At 36.2% G+C, this 17,689-nt stretch overlaps 1 protein-coding gene across 1 annotated transcript; it reads right to left on the bottom strand.

Annotated features, from left to right (window-relative positions):
• Positions 1–752: 752 nt before the first annotated feature.
• On the bottom strand, positions 753–17,683 carry LOC116336584 (E3 ubiquitin-protein ligase HUWE1-like). The gene is made up of 22 exons (XM_031760512.1): positions 17,627–17,683; positions 17,141–17,475; positions 14,345–17,024; positions 13,900–14,255; positions 12,768–13,818; positions 10,682–11,527; positions 10,141–10,605; positions 8,667–8,971; positions 7,689–8,577; positions 7,453–7,575; positions 7,248–7,364; positions 6,819–7,181; positions 6,549–6,737; positions 5,998–6,451; positions 3,336–5,520; positions 3,074–3,214; positions 2,526–2,997; positions 2,281–2,469; positions 1,898–2,219; positions 1,664–1,829; positions 1,412–1,602; positions 753–1,336 (listed from the first exon to the last, which is right to left on the bottom strand). Exons 2-22 carry the CDS (start codon positions 17,351–17,353, stop codon positions 1,234–1,236), a joined length of 11,820 nt encoding a protein of 3,939 aa, XP_031616372.1. The 5' UTR covers positions 17,354–17,475; positions 17,627–17,683; the 3' UTR covers positions 753–1,233.
• Positions 17,684–17,689: the final 6 nt, after the last annotated feature.

Raw genomic sequence — 17,689 nt, 5'->3', positions numbered from 1 at the left:
GTACATTTTTGGTACAATTATTTAAACCTAGTCCCAAGTTTCGACTTTCACATGTGCGGACATTCGACTATACATCCCTGAAAAAAACTAACATTCCTTTGGATATGGAATCTGAAAATTTCCTGAGAGGTAGGCCAAAGTAGTGGCTAGCGATAGACAATACTTTGAATAAAACACATTGGTTCATTTCTTTAAAATAAACTTTCATTTTCAACAAAAAAACGATGGAAATTAATTCACACCCCCAATATGCTAAGCACAGCGGAGAGGCAAGCCGCAACGTACCCGTTGCCATTCGATTCGAGCTATATCTTATGCGTACGTCTCTCGAAGCACGGCCGCCTGCATACACGAACATGTGTATGTTCATACAGAGTGGACGGCGATGCGTCGGTTGCATTTGCCGCTATGCTTGGCATATCTATGCTACCTAGCGTATCTAGGCAAGCATGGATATATGCACGAACCGGTCCCTGGCCACAACGAGTTCTTATGAAGCGACTTACTTCGTTGAAATCTCAGCTTACTCTGATGTATTCGATGCCAATATTTAGTGTCGTCAGCTCGCTCTCAAAACTGTCAACTAATAATGACCAATACCAACCAAAATATTTCCACGTTATCCTTAGTTGATTTTATTATGACAATGTCTCTCATATATTTGAAGAATATTTCGATGTATTGAGAACCTTTTTCTTTTATAGTGCTGAGTATGCAAAAATGTTTTTTCAATATTAGATACAAATGTAAGGTTTACGAGCATCAAATTCAATGATTTTTTTTGTTTCATATTTTATTTTGGATTCAAATGACATAAATGTTACTCAAAGACAGAATTATTTTAAATTAATATCACTTAGATATACGTTTACAGTAATACAATCCGTTTTATCCGATTCTCTCATTTTATTATAAGTTGCTATATTCTTCTCTGATCATTTCTTATTGAATCCTATTTTTTCATTTATTATATCTATATCTGTTACTTACATAATTTTTTGTGTATGTGTAAAAAAATTCAAAATTAAAATTTTTGTTGATCATTGCTCACGGTCGATGACAAGCTACTAGTCTCTATGTCATTCATGACAACATGGATTTTTCATTCATGTCAAATTTTCCGTTGTAATCACTGTTTATTTTAAATTCTGTCTTTTTTCCTATGACATCAAATGACATTGTTTTGTATGTTTTAGTTGTTTAATTAAACTATTTGATTCCAATTCTGATCATTTAGGCAAATCCAAAGCCTTCTGAACATTCATGAATGGCTTTCAATAGACTTGATCGTAATTTATCGTATGTCTTGTACACGGGAAGATCCAATTGATTGAAGCTATAAAAAATAATAGTTTAAATTATTTATGAATTCAATCAATACAAAAATTGAAATAAATAAACTGCAAACTACCATGTGTGAGCCGATGGAAGACGTTCCGTTGATCTGTCATCACGATGAATTTGGAATTTTTGTACACCATTCATTCCTTCCAGTGCGCCAAAACCTTGTAATGGCACCTTCGATGTACCCGTCACGAATTGTAGGAACTTAGCGCGATCAGCTTGATCGAAACTACGCAGAGCACGCCAGAACCATTGAATCTATATCAAAAGAAAATAAATTATTAAGAGAAATATACTTAACTTATAACTAAAAACTTACTTGAATTGAGTTTGCTTGGTATTTGTGGTATTCAGTATTTGCTTTTAGGTCTTCAATATCAACATTTGGCAGACCAGATATCAATAGTTCCAACTCTTGTTCGTTAAATATTGAGATCAATCGTTTGGGGATAATGTCATAAAAACCTTCGAGGAATGCATTCAATCTGTTTATGCAAAAAATAAAATCATCAATGAATTTCAATGGACTAGAAGAGTTTTTTAATCGGCTTACTGTTGTTTAATTGAACCGCTCATTTTCAATTGACACACCAAATGGATGTAATTGAATTTGTTATCTTCATTTACGACTATGTTTCGCCCATTTGGAATTAGATCACGGACTTCAGTTACACCAAACTCTTGTACCTCCAAACTGAATGTCTGTTCGTATCCTAATGCAGATACATGATTTTCCATTAAATAAACGAGACCCTTATAGAATTCATAGTCTTCATTTTCCATATCTTGAGTGTTTACTTCAATGCCTAAAATATGCTTGTAGAATGAGCGTGTAAAATAACACTCAAGCAATTTATTGTCATAGATTGCCTTAGCTGGAATAAAAGAATGTCTATCAATTGATGATTACTTTATTTTAGCAAATGAAACAATTACCGATAACTCGACCAACAAATTTGAAATAGAACAAATGGTTGGAGTTGGCATGACTTGATGGATTTATCATATAAGTGACACGATCTCCAGGCGATACAGTGAAAAGTGCATACATTGGATTGAAAATTTCACGCGAAATTATGACATACCACTCACGTAACAAACCTCCGGCATCCTGGCCTTCTTCATCTGTAAAATAGAAACATTTAAATTCACATATATATTTATATAATAATATATAATACCTTCAAAGACAATGTAAAACCGATTTTTCCATTCTTCTGGGTTACGGCGATATAGTTCGCGGAATGAGTCTTCGAATACAGTTACACGATGAACATGTACTGCCAATTCTTCACGTCGTATTCCTTCATCCATTCGTTCTAATTCAGTTCGGAAGTACCGACGTTTGACATCAAAATCAAGGATTCTTGTGTGATCAACTAACACTGCAAATGGTCCATCTGATAAGTGGACAGTCGATTGACGTAATATTTGATTAAGCACAGTTCGATGTTTTTCAGCAAATTGCAAGAACTTCTTTTGGTCTGAAGTGAGTTGTACTTTTGGAGCTTGTTGTTGTGTTGGAATACCGAGACGATTTAAAATGTTACTACTTTTCTCTTGATCGCTTGAACTATGGGACTGTGCACTTTCATTGCTTGTCTGCGGAAATGAGTTGCTATTTGGCATATTGAATAATGAAATTGGTGAAATCTAAAATAACCCAAAAAATGGACGGTAAAAACTAGTTTAAAAACATATTTTATGGAAAGAAGGATTAAAAAAATACCATTTCACGGTTTTCTCCGTCAGATGTATCGTTGACTGCTGGTGTTATCTCACTATTTTCTGGTGTATTTGAGGTATTATTGCCATCAACGGTATTCTCTGCGCTCTGACCTTGAGTGTCTACCATATTTTGAGAACGGTTCTGTATAAAAAAATAATTAAAAAATCAGAATGTAATTTGGTTTTGATGGTTTTAAAAATGTATTTTTTTCCTGTTTTAAAGCTAAATGAATGTTTATTTATATATTTTTTATATTTTTTACCTGGTTAAACTTCTTTTGCTCGGTTGATGATTGTTGTGGTTGTGATGAAGCGTGAACTAAAAAGAATGCCTCTACGGCCGGTTGAAGTACGAGAACAGCATGATGATCGGCATTTTCTTCCAATTCAACCAAACAATCACTGAGTGTGTTCCACAAATAATCCAATTGCAGTGTTTCGCTAAGTGGCTGTTGTTCAATAGAATTCAGTATGATTTTCTTTGATCCTTGTCGTTGATTTGATAATTCTTTAGTCAGTGTCTCTTTGGCTGACTCTCTTATTTGAATGACAACCTTCAGTATGCGCAAGAAGAACGACTGACTAGCCGTCTTCGAAATCAAAGGTACCATAGAAGGTAATTGTAATTCACAACGTATCTTTTGTTTAGATGTAGATGTTATTACAACAGTCTCTTTCGTGAAACGGTCCTGTAAAATACCCTTGCTGGCACTAGCTGATGTTGCCTTTGATGTAGATGGTTGTTGTAAGTCATTTATATTTTCTTGAATTGGCATTTGCTGTGAATTTGACGGTGATAAGCCTGATTCAGTCCGATTTCTTTGGTTAAGTTGCCTCAAATCATAAATCAAGTCATTAATTTGATTTTGAACTACTCCGGCCAAATATTTGGCGCCGTCTATTAATAAATTGAGAATGAACGTTCGTGTTATATTCGAACACTGGCTTAAATTCAGTAATAATGAAGTTGCATCTTCGAGTCCTTCTTCTGAACAAGATTTTGATGTAAGCACTTCGATTGCTAAACGTAAACTATCTTGTGATTCTGGTAAACATTTTTCATCCAACTCAACTGGTGATGACTTCAAACGGTTCACACATTGATGGCTTGCTGATGATGTATTTGTCGTATTTTCAATTGTGGCTGAGGCTGTAGCTGTGGCAACAGATGTACTTGCGTTATTGTCTGTTGCATTAGTCTCGGCGCCAGTTTCATTATTGTCTTCAGACGGTGATTCAAATGCATTTGGCATCGCTGAAATTGTTGTTGCCAATTGAACAGCATCTGGTAATCCAACCGAAATGTATGACAACAATTTCAATAGTCGATCTGTTAACAATGTACTTTTCAGAATTATATTAAATGAAAGCATCGAAATCAATTGACCGAATGGTGATTCAGAGAACGAGTTCATTTCGATGTCGATGAAATCTTCGGCTTTCGCTGGACTTACTGACGCATCGCAAGTATTAAATGATTTACTATTCCGCGATCTCATTTCTAAACGAAGTAAAATGTCCCAGAAATCTGTTGATTTCCCTTGTTGTGTTGAATCTTTCAATGATCGTGCTAAACTGCTGGTGCTTGGTTGATTTTCATCAAGATTGATATCGTTTTTGTTAGTACGTCCCTTCTTTTTGATGGGCAAGAAATTGGCTGGGAAATTTTTAGCTAGCGATATCAATAGTTCGAGTGCATGACGACAAACAATTTGTGCTGCTTGTGGATGAATAGCAATCGAGTATTCACTGGATGATATTTCGGTGGCATCGTCAATTAGCATTTCGTCATCGTTTTTTGAATGACTGAGTTTTTTGATGATGAATATATTATTTCGGTTACCTAAAGCAGCATCCAATCGAATGTTAAGCCAATGAGGTCGATTAATTATTGTTTGTTGCTGTTCGCTTTGTCTTGATTGTTGATTGCTTCGCTCTATAATGGATAGAATCGTTCGAATGATCCAGTCACGCGTTGGAATGTGCGAACACAGAATACGAATAACACGATGAAAACGAAGAGTACAGATTTTATTTGCTTCAACAAATAGCAAAATTAACAATGATGTTAAGGATTCATGGTCCAATTGCGGTTTTCCTTGTTGTTCCATGCATAATAAACTACTACCAGCTCCAAATGTATCCCGATCTACTGAAATTGTGGCCGAGCCAGGATTAATTGGCCAATTATTCCATCGCATTCGTTGCAAATAATTGACAGAAGAAATTGGTTCGGGTAAACGACTACGATAGCGAAGTACTGACGAAAAGCTAGGTGACGTTCCAACGTTCCCACTGTTTCCACCAGATCCAATTTGACTAATCTGCTCTTGCATTATTTGACGATTTCGACTTTCCCAATCACGTCGTAGGTTTTGTGCTTCAGCTGCCAACTCTGGAGTTAGCACCGAAATCTGTGATTCCTCCATGTCAGTCAAAATTGCTTGCCTGAAAATGAGAAACACATATGTTTTTTATCACTGTCAAACATTACGATATTTTGGACGAATATAATATAATATATATCGTTGTAATGAATTGTGAATAGCACAGCAATGAAATCCCTACTACCGTGCTAGATGGTGTTGACACGAGTGACGGATTTTTAAATTTATTTGAACGACGCCATGTTACTATAAACTATACTTGTCCATTACAACGTACATGTAACAGAAGAAACACACAGTCCATGTCCACGCTAGTGGACATAAATGATTTGAACTATCAATGTGAACTAGATCAAGTATAGAACTTTACATAGGATAATATACGATGAATATGGATTACACAGTCTGTTTCAAAATACCGTCACCAATGTCGACACCATTTGACATCAAAATTTTAACAGTAAAAATATGTGTTATTGTTGTTGTCGTTTCATTGCTGTGGTGAATAGAAATCACGAATAAAGACTTAAAAGAATACCTCAACGATGGTTGAAGATTTTGAAAGAACGCTGCGGCATCGACTGGGTCATTTGGATTTGCAGCTGCAGCAGCCAATCTTTGTTGTTCAAGTCTTTGTTGTGCTAGTACTTCTTCTTGAATGCTTGGTGGAAGGGCAGCCAAAAACTCTGGATTCACTTCAGCCACGGCCTGTTGCTCATTTTGAACGGCCACTTGTTGCTGCAAACGTGTCCGTTCTTGCATGCGTTGAATTCTCAAGTGTTCGGCTATGACTTCAGCTCGCATTTCTTCTGGCAATGCAGCTAAAAATGATGGATCAATTCCGTCAGGGATTTGATTACCATCAATCTGGGTTCCTGATGATGTTCCCTCGCCAATTTCGTTGGCATTTGAACTAATACTATTAGTATTGGCGGTAACAGTAGACAGCTGTTCTTGTGTTACATTTTCCTCTGGCACTATTCTCGGTTCATCTGTTAATTTTTTGTTAGTTAAAAAAATATTACATTTGTCGAAGTATAGATTTGCAAATTTTTAATAGAAATATTCAACTATGAGAAAAAAGCATACCGTTCGTTTCTCTGACTATTTCACTTGATTCACTTAATGATGGTTCTGTTTCAGTGATTGGTATATGCTGTATTGAAGCTTGATTTTGTTCTGAATCTTCTCTGTTATCATTTTCATTTTCGTTTGATGTGGACTGGCCGTCATATTGTTGTTCACTATTTAGTCTTTGGCGTTTTCTATCTGCATTTTCTACATGAATAAAGATTTACGTGTGATTAAAATAAAAGTATATTTTCATTGTCATGAAATCAGATAAACAAGTGTACTTACCTTCAACACCTGAAGAATAAACATTAACAACATCTTTGTCTGCATTATCATCATTACTAACATTTTCTTGTTCTTTTGATTCACTTTTATCTAGAATTTCACTTGTTTCTGTGAGCTGTGATGTTGATTGCTCAACAGTTGAAGTTGTGTTCTGTTCATTATTATTGGTGCTCGAATTAAATTCACTTTCAACTACAGGTTGGCTTTGAACTGATGTTGGTGTTTGCGATGCGGAGCCTTGAGCCGTTGCAGTTACTCCTGCCATCAATGACTGTTCGGTGAGTATGCTTTGGCCTGAGAAGAATGGTTCAGTAGATACAGATGAGGCTATCGAACGTCCACTATCTGATGCTGATCCACCTCCTATTTAAATTAATTTGTAACCATTAATGAATGGAGATGGCTAAAATGCGTATCTTTAGACCATACCTGTTCTTTCATCGTCTTCCTGTACATTACAGTCAGATTCAGTCATTTCTTCATTTGACTCAACATAGGAACGTAAAGGCAGTGGATGAATTCCTTCATCTTCATCTTCATCCTCATCTAAAAAAATTGTCAAAAAATTACGTGTAGTCCATTTTTATTTTATACAATGTACATAATTTTTTGAAGGACTTAACATAAAATGTACCTTCATCTTCATTTTCATCGGATTCGTCATCGTCATCGTCATCATCGGCAACTACTCGATCTTCAGCCAAATTTTGATTTTCAATATCTAATTCATCATCATTTTTAGACGAATCATCATCATCTATTAATAAAAAAGAGAAAAGAGCTATTTTAATATAGAAAAATTACGAGTTGTTTTTTTTTTCAATTATCATATTGTTATTGAATAATAAAAACTAATATATTTTTATTTACCTGACTCATCCTCTACCTCCGAACCGCTTGGAACTTCACTGTTTTGTTGATTTTCTTCGGTTTCATTTCCAAGCGATGGCGCTTCACTTGTAGCAGATGGTAAAACCTCCGCCAATGCAGATACCATTTCAGTATCAGTGTTGTTTGTGCTTTGAATTGTAGAAGAACTCTTTTGTTTTTGTCCTTGTGTTTGCTTACTTGTGTTATCCCCTGGTGACTTTTTCTTTCGTTTGCTTCGAGTTTTTGATAACTCCATTGATCTTTGTGCTTCTAGTTCAGGAATGAGTTCATTACATACAGTTAAGCATACATCAGCTTGAGATTCAATACCCAATGCTTTGGCTTCTTCGAGCCACCAGTGCAATGGTGAAGGCGTTTGATTAAGTGTCGCCGCTAAGCTACGACCGAATAAGTAACCAGTTTGATCAACGATATCAATTGATGGTTCACCTGAATTTGATAGAATACCAAATCCATTATCCATTACAACAACACGAGTCGCATCTCTAAATGAAGCTGATCCATTGGCATTTGCAATAACCTGGCCAAGACCAATATTAACATTTTGTGCAACTGGACCTAATAGACGTTGCAAAATTGCTGGTGGATTTGAGTTGCGACCATTCAAATTTAAGTAAGCACATCGTCTTTGGCGATTTGCATTTCGTTGTGTTCGAAATTGAATCAATTGTGATAAAGAATTGGGTTGATTCGAACCGGGTCCAAAGCCTCCCGAACGTGAATTACTGGTTGTTATGTGAATTCGACCGATAACATTTGATGTACTTTGTGACCCTGTCGCACTTTCATTGCTGGCATCTCCATTCGCTGAAACTCCTTCTTCATGACGGTTTATATTGTTTGTTTCAAATATATTTGGAAAATTCGTCTGAATAGAAAAGATTTTGAAAAATTAATTTTAAAATTGTATGTTTTATATGCACACATGCACACAATTAAGATAGTCTTTATTATTACCCGATTTATTCCACTAGTTGAAGGCACATTACTATTGGACGAACTTGGTTGATCATTCTCCACATCAACGTTTACGTTAACACTAACGCCAACAGAGTTTGAACTACCCGCATTATTTCCACTTCCATCTCGTCCATTGTCGGCGTATTGAATCATTAAGATATCTTCATTGTCTCGTTCTAGCTCTGGAATACTTGGCGATAAATGGCGACCGTATACATCATACATTTCAATATACTGTCTAGTTTCTTCATCTACTTCTAAATCGCTACGATCTTCTGCTTCATCTTCATTCTCATCTTCACCTATTTGTTGAGTTTTGGATTGAAAAGCAAGAAATGAATAAAAATAAAAAGTGCTTACGCACTTTAGTGCAAACTTATAGAAAAGTTCAACTGTAATGACCTAAGCGGGTATGTGTGTGGTGGCTTCACATTTACATGAATGGATATACATTTTGAAATTTGGTAAGCTTACGAGTAAACATGCTCAGCGTATCAGATTTTTTTTTTCAAATTCCTATTGGATGTGGTAGAGGGGTCCAAACATAACACGTTTAGCATCAATTTTTCCCCCAAATTCATATACCCCCCAGATACGCCCCCTTGAAGTGCCAAAAATCCCCTTTTTGTGTTATGTACGGTCATCTACATCTTTTAAACGACGCAAAATATTCTAATACTTTCTTCGGCAAAGTTGTAGCCCTTGAAGAGACAACAAAAAATTATCGCCAAAAGAAGGGTCGAAGACCTCTCCTTGGGGGTAAAAAAGACCCAGAAGTAACCCATTATGGCAATGACCATAATGGGGTCAAAAAGTCAAAAAATTGGATTTTTTACATTTGTACCCGATTTCAGGGTACAAGGGGTGCTCTGGGGGTTCAGGAGGTATGATTTTCTAAAAGTAATTTTTTGTGCGGAATACAAAAATGGTGTCAATTTTGAGATGGTGTCGATATGAAAAACGTGAACTAAATATTCCCACCATTAATTACAAGGAATCGTGGTACAGTGGACGATCGCAACATTTACTGCAATACTTGAGATTATTTGAACAAATCATATTGATGTTATTCTTTGTCATTGAAATTGAATTCGACATAAAAATTTATATTTGAAACTATTTGTTGTCACTTCTGATTTTTTTATCAAAACCTAATATAAATAATGAGCAAAACGTTCTATCAAAGATTAAACTTTAGTTCACCACCATTTTAATCCTTTTGGAAATCCCAAATAATTAATAATCCCCCTTGAATTTTTTATCTTTTCCACATATGGTTCAGTGTGTAAATTAAAAACATCCAAATTATGTAAAAATTCAAAAGAATCGCCTAAATTCACGATCTAGCATAAAATAATGCTAAACCAAGTTCCAAAATAATGCCTTCCATTGGCCTTTGATCATCAATGTTTAAAATAATTTGCACTATTTATATAAATAAAAATATGTTAATGTATTTGAATTTCTTTACCATTTGATTCTTCTTCACGTTCTTCGTCATTTTCTTCGGATCCATTTGAATCAGAATCACTGCTGGTGTCATCTTCTTCTAGGATGAACCGTTCTTCAGCCAATTCGATAGGTTGAAGGCCGCTACCATTATTCGTTGAATTACCAGCTGCAATTACTGATGTAGCAACACCGCGTGCGGTTCGATCTACCGAATCATCAAGTATAGATTCACGATCTAATATTCGACGACGAATCTCTTCAAGCATTGATGAGTCAATTGGTTGTACATCAACTCGTGGATTCTCGATAAAGTCTTGTGCCTCAGGTTCATTTGTATTGATTGGCAGCTCAATTGGACCAGCTGTTTCAATTTCACTACCATCTACTGTGATTGTATTTAGAACTTCGTTCGCATTTTGAATACTATCATCTTCTATTGCTCCATCCTCATTCTCATTGATTGGTTCATCATCAGCTGAATTTTCTGAAATTAAATAAGAAGCATATAATTAGATTAGAATCTTACTCGAATGATATTCAGCGCAATGAATAATATATACCATTGGCAACATTTTCATCAAAAACTAATGGGTCATTCATGGTTGGTCTCTGATTTTCATCCAGTTGCATATTTTGTGGATTACTTGCACTTGCATCAATGTCTGTGGTTCGACTTTTATTGAACTGCACAGGTGAAGACGATTGATTCGACATTCGTAACAATTGTTCAAGCGATTTTAGTGCCGTACCAATTGTCACAATTGTATGAGGACTTGACAAATCCAAGCTCTGTGTGATATTTGCCAGATTAGCAATTAATCCCTTGCGCACCATGATATTGAATATGTCATTACGACGGGGTTGTTGTTGTTGTAATCGCATCAGGGCAGGATTTTGATCGGGTGGGCAGTTTTCGATCATTGTTGGAATTAAAGCAGTCAGTAATTGCAATTGAGCATGCTTTTCGGGTATTTCTGGCCATGAAAGAGCACGCAAAATAGCTGCACGCACTTCTGTTACAACGGTGAGCTGGGTAATATGTGAATCGATCGCTGCAGAAAGTGCTGCGATCAGCATGCGAGCACCGGATGAACATTCTCTGTCTGGATTTTGTTCAGTCGAAGGTAAGAGATTGTCCAAAATGAAAGCAAGTGCTGGTTGGGCTTTGCGAATCAAGGTATTTGGTTGTGGCTGATATGTATACTCGGCAATAATGACACCAACTGATGAATACGATCGTACGGCTTCTGCCAATGTTTTAAGGATCGTAAGTTTAGACAAAAGTGGTTTATCATTCTCTCCTTTTGTATTCGATCCATTCCATCCATCTGCCAGCATACTATTTTGTGGTTTATTTGAAGATGTTGACGAGGACGATTCATTTCCACCCATTAAATGCATCGTACCTAGGTAGATTAGAAAAAAAATGAAAATAATGTAAATTAATCAACATGTAATGGAACATAACATGTGTGTAATATGTTCTGAGACTAAATTCGGGCGTTTATTACGCTACATATCTATTGAATATATCGAGAAGAGAGTATGTTATTAAGCGCTTATAGCTGAGTAATGTCTGAATAAAAACATACTCTCCTCTCGATATTTTCAATAGATATACAAAACCAAACATGTCAATCAATGCACATAGGAGACTTAACGGGACTCCTACTCTACTGTCGAACACAATTTGCACAAAAATTTCTATTCGCGATGACGTACAAATTGGATTTACGAAAAAGTGTCTCAAATGGTTTTGGCGGCTAAGAACCAATCTGTCTTCGAACCATGTATCGTGTTTCATTGACTTAATATGAAGACAAAGATTCTAGAAAAAGCCAAAAGTCCGGTCGTATTCCTAATTTAAATGCTCAAACCCTTCAAAATTGTCATCAAGTACTGAAAACCGGGATGGTCAAGTAAAAATTCAGTTTTGGTGATTCTTATGGTTACAGCACATCCAAATTAAAAAAAAAAAAAAAACAATAGATTTAGACACGATCATTAGTAATCAGCAAAATAAGTTACGAAAAAATTCCAAAGGGTGTCCAAAATTGGGTGTTTACTTCACCTTATAGCATGTTGCACTGAAAAATTCATCATTTTGGATAGTGAAACATTCATCGGAAGGTATTTTAGAGCCACTATTCGAAAATTTAGTGCTGAAACGTAAGGTTAAACCATTAAATGCTCCATTATCAACCAAATATAGTTGTAATCGATGGAATTCGTTGAGAACTATCTGATTAAAGACAAGATTGTGCTTTGCAAGCAGAAAAACCCACAATATTGGCTCACTTCTTAAAAAGTAGCATTTCCATGAAAAAAGGACCATCTTTTTAACTTCACAAAAAGACTCCAAATTAATTATTTTTCGTCTGTTTTTAGATGTATGTTATAGGCGAAGGTCCAAAATACTTGAAACGAGCAACAATTGGTTGGATGGGTTGAAAGGAAGTTAATCAAAATCGACAAATCGTTCTGCCAAAGCATGATTTTGAAGGTTCGGCGCATATTGCGAAAAATCGAAGACAATGGAAAGAATTTATTAATGTGTGTTTGTTGTTCAAATGGCGAACGTCTCAATTTAGTCTCAAAACATATTACACACATATTAATGGAATAGTAATTTTTAAGTGAGTATACCTTGCATCGTGCCCAAGCGACTGGAATGACCTGTGTTTGTATCGTTGCTGGGGCCAGCAAACGACATTGCAATAAATGATATATCGTTGTCATCGACCAAGTAATTACTATTGTTATTATTACTTCCAAAGGTCGTGTTGGATGATACAGTATTTGTTGATGTACTAAATGAAGTTGAACTACTTGTGTGACGGCTATGATTTTTCGCTGCATTTGTCGTAACCTTTTCTTCGAATGTTTGCTTCTGAGCAGAATTGATAGGCACAATAAGTGCTTGCAACAAATCATATACAACTTTAACGGCGATTGAGTTTTCATTTGGCTTTTCTGTTGATCGTTTTGAGTTTGATGATGCTACTGATTTCATAATCAAGCGATTATCTTCGCTAAACACACCACGACGTAATGTATTTATATCGATGCGAAGCATCGATCGAGCTATTTCTTTGAAAATATCAGGATCACGGGCAACGGCGGAACTCATTCGACGTAGCATAAAGATTAAATCTCGATATCCAGGTGGTATTGTCTGCAATGTTCGAGCAGCAATCACTTTTTCCATTGCCATTGCTAAAGTACGCGGCTCTTCAAGTGTATGTCGAATCAATAAATTGGCCAAAGTTGATGCTCTCAAATATCCTCCAGACTGCTTCATTTCTAACAACAGCTTGATTCCGCCTTCACGAGCAAATACTTCAGCATTTTGATATTTGGTTGTCAGTCGTACACAAAGCATCATTAGTGCATGCAATGAATCACGATCCACAGAAATTTTTGGTGACATAAGACGAACACACGTGGCCACAATGTTTTCTGTTAAAAATTCCTCCAATCCGAGTAATTTTGCATCATCTTCTGTAACTATCGATACGTTGCTGCTCTCTTTCTTTGGATTATTAACCACAGATGATGTGTAGTACGTTCGAAATCCGTTCTTTAAATGATTTTCACGCATTTCACACAGTGATGCCATTGTTGTACGGTCCAACTGTCCGTTGTTGTATTGTAAATTTATCGATGATAATTGAGACTTTATTCCAGGCGACGATATCTGCTTAAAAAATCCCAGAAAAAAAAACATTATGCTATTATATTTCAAATTCCAAACAAATGATAAATAAATGATACTTACGTCTGTTACGTTTGGCGGTTTCTCTATTGTTCGATTCACCTTTGGTTTTTGTTCGTCGTTGCTTATATTGGAATTTTCTTCAGTATCTGATCCAAGAATATGTGATAGTGTAGCTGAAACGTGATCTGGTATACGCTGCGAATTCACTGAGGATAGTAATCCCAAAACAACAGGTCGATGATTTCCAGTCTCTTCATTTACTTGTGACATGCAATTGAAGTTTATTGTATATCGATGGCGACCTACAGATACTCGAACCGTTGATTCACCATTATTATATGCATCATTGATTATCTTATTATTGCCATTTGTGTATGCATTCCATTTTCCACTTTGTACATCGTACCACTTCCAAGCTGAAAGGGTGTGCAATAATTTAATATTTGTCAATGGTTATCAATTATTCTGAAAATGAAAAATATTAGGTAAAAATAATAACACTCACTATTTGTTGTGATTCGATGCATTTCATTTCGGCGACGAATCGAAACGACAACTTTTTCGTATAGGTCAATCAACAAAATCATTTGTGATAACCATTTCGGTGTATAAAGAGATTTTCCGGCCTTTGCTGTTAACACATCTTCCGTTTCGTTCAGCAAACTAATCAATTTTGGCATCAATTTGAACTCTTTTATTGATAAAATTACTGGCGTTCGAAGGTCGTGGTATTGTGAGACTTCAAGAAATAGACAGAATATGTGCAATCGAACGGTAAAACGACAACCGACTTCACCAAAGAAAATTGTTTCGTGCGGTGTAACACGATCGGTAAGCATAGAACGTAACTGTTCGGCACAATCGATCATTGTTGAAATTATTGTTGCTAACATTTTCCATTTAATATCGGCTCGTTTGAATAAAATTCCAAGTAATTCGGAACCTTTGAATACAGCATCAGGTACTTGATCAATTAAATATAACGATGTATGAACAGCCTCTTCACCAAAATCGGATAGTAATTGTTCCGAAAGCGGTTGTTGGTTTGGTAAAACTGTTGCGGTACTACGCATTCCACGCCGGTTGCGCTTTGTAAACGATGATGTTCCAGTTGATTCAATTTTCGCATCAGTCGATTGTCCCATCAAAACCACCATTTCGGCATCGACATTCTCATCATCGTCCGAATCAACACCTACTCCACTTTGATTTTCATTCGTTGGATTATTAATACCAGAGGTACCGCTATGAGTTAGCAAGTATTCAGTAGCCTGTTCCATTGAGCCCGTATGATAAAGTGCTTCACGGCAATTCTCTTGTGAAAAACCCATTTCCATGAGTTGTGTTAAAAATGCTTCATTAACCGTATTATTAATATTACCAACACCGCTTGTTGACGATCGATTACCCCGTGAAGTCAGTCTATTTGTATTTTCAGTATCTGGCTGATTTGTATTGCCAGATCGTGGAAATAGTGAACCAAATTTAATACTTGTTTTATCGTTGTTCGATAAAGGTTGTTCGGTGATTTTCTTATTGTATTTTTCTCGCAAAATTGGTTCACCCTGATAGATGTGTTTCATAATGGTTAGCATGGATTCAGTCATGCGAGCACCATATGTTCGAATCGGTTTGTATGACCAAATTTTGGTGACAGTTTGAAAAGCAAGCTTATGTACATTTATCAAATATATGACCGTATCGAATTCTGGTTTATTTCGTAGAGATTTCGTTTGTATCACATGTTGTGACTCAAGAACGGCTTTTGGATTTACCATTTTCTCGAGTAGCATGAGCCAAGCATCCAAGAACTCACCACTTCCAGACGAAAATTCACCATGCTGTTCATTGTTCGTGAAGATTTCTTTTGGAGTGATTAAATCATCCGCTGTTCGAATGGTTGTAGCGGAGGTAGTTGATTGTGTCATTTCGCTTGGATCATCGGTGTCTTTTAATGACGATTCTTCTTGTTGTTCTGTATATTCAGTAGTATCACTTGACGACGCAGTTTTTCCATTGTTACTTTTAACAATGTCTGGTTCCAAGCTTAATGCAAAGCCAAACATTTCGAAGAATGCCTGCAGACCACCTTCTTCGCAAAATTTATGCAACATTAAATGGTAAGCATTACGTTTCTCATCGAATAACATTGGGCTTGTGAAACCGATAGAACAAATGAGAAATGTTTGCTTTAGCTTTGGTATGGGCGATGGCGGTAATTGATCGTGCGATAAGCCATCGACCAAGATATAACTGAGCACTCGAGCAATATCACGCGATGCAGATGACATATAATTACCAACGTTTTGGGGATGTCGCATACGCATCCGATTGCCGACACATAACTTAACAAGTAAGCCAAATAATTCAGCCAAAGCTCGACCCAATCGTGATGAAGCGCCGAGCAAGGACTTTATGTAACGCAACTGACTTGGTGTTGCAACAATTCGACGTTGAATTGATGACGGTTTGTTGGAACTTGAGGCTGTAGTTGCATTCAATGGAGCATCAAATTTGTTCGTTATACTTGCTGTCTCTGTTGATAATGTTGTTGTTGATGCCAGTGTTGATGATGTTTCATTATCTAATGATGTTGAATTGAGAACTCGATCAATATCCATGGATAGTTCATTTATAGACGCTGTTGCTTCAGTGCTTTGTGTTGTTGTCATTAATGGCATTGGTGTATCTAAACTGACTTCAGACGGTATGACGGGCGTTCCGCTTTGGCTTGGTACCGATGGAGGTTCGCCCAATTTATCGAGATCCTCTTTGCCAAAGTCACAACCAACTGGAATTATATCATCTGTGCATAATGCAAGTAAAAGTGTACTTTCCCATACTAAGGCTGTATATAATTGAACTAATTTGTACAGCAATTTCTGGCCATATTTATTATCTTGTCCCCATTGCTCAATCAACAGATTACGGATTTCCGTTTGTCCCGTTCGACAAACATGAACCAACATCACAACGTAACCATGAACCGCACTCATTGCATGTAACAATGGCGTTTCAGATGCATTTGAAAAGGCCGATTCAATGTTTTTGCAATTTGCCAATTCCTTTAGCAATACACTTCCTTGAGATTGTTCCCAATGACTTTGTAGTGGTTCCAATTGATCGACAACGGTGGCCAATTGTTCTAAGCTAACTTTTAACACTTGTGGTTCATGTGCTAAACTCTATAGTTGGTAAACCAAAAAAACCATATCAATTTGAAAATATTAAAATACAATTTTTTAACATAGATCATTATTATTGAATTGAATTTTCAAATAACTGAATTGTTTTTACTTACCAATATTGATTTGCAAACAGCAGCAACTGCTTGTGCTGAAGCTGTTATAGGGCTATCTACAGGCAAATTTGGCAATGACAAGATTTGTAAAAGCGGTTGTAGGCCTCCTTGTGCAACAAATTCACGACAATGATCATCAGTTGAGTTATTACTTAAAATGGCGTCTACGAATTTCATAACATTTAATATGTAGTCAATCAATGGAATTTTCATTGGCGCTCCGTTTGATTGTGAACTATTTGAATTGTCTTGACTTCCGCTGCGTGAACAACCAGGTGCAACATCTCTTTGATTGTGATGTGATGATGTGGATTCTTCATCTTCATCATCGTCTTCTGTTAGAATAAAAAAATCAAATAAAAATTACATTTATTATACATACATTTGTTCCCACAAAACTTCAAGAGTCCATATATTTCTGACACATATGAAATTTTAACTCCAAATTTAACATGGCGGTATATATAAACTAAGCAATTTCCTTACCTGAGCCAGTTTCAACATTGCTATTTGTTGAAGCTCCAATATTGTTACGAACTGAATCAACGG

This window comes from Contarinia nasturtii, unplaced genomic scaffold (genome assembly GCF_009176525.2).
Source record: "Contarinia nasturtii isolate CC-2019 unplaced genomic scaffold, AAFC_CNas_1.1 Cnas_scaffold_187, whole genome shotgun sequence".
In the NCBI taxonomy this organism is placed as follows: Eukaryota; Metazoa; Arthropoda; class Insecta; order Diptera; family Cecidomyiidae; genus Contarinia; species Contarinia nasturtii.
Note: the sequence above shows the minus strand (reverse complement) of the source record. Positions and strands in the feature narration are given on the sequence as shown.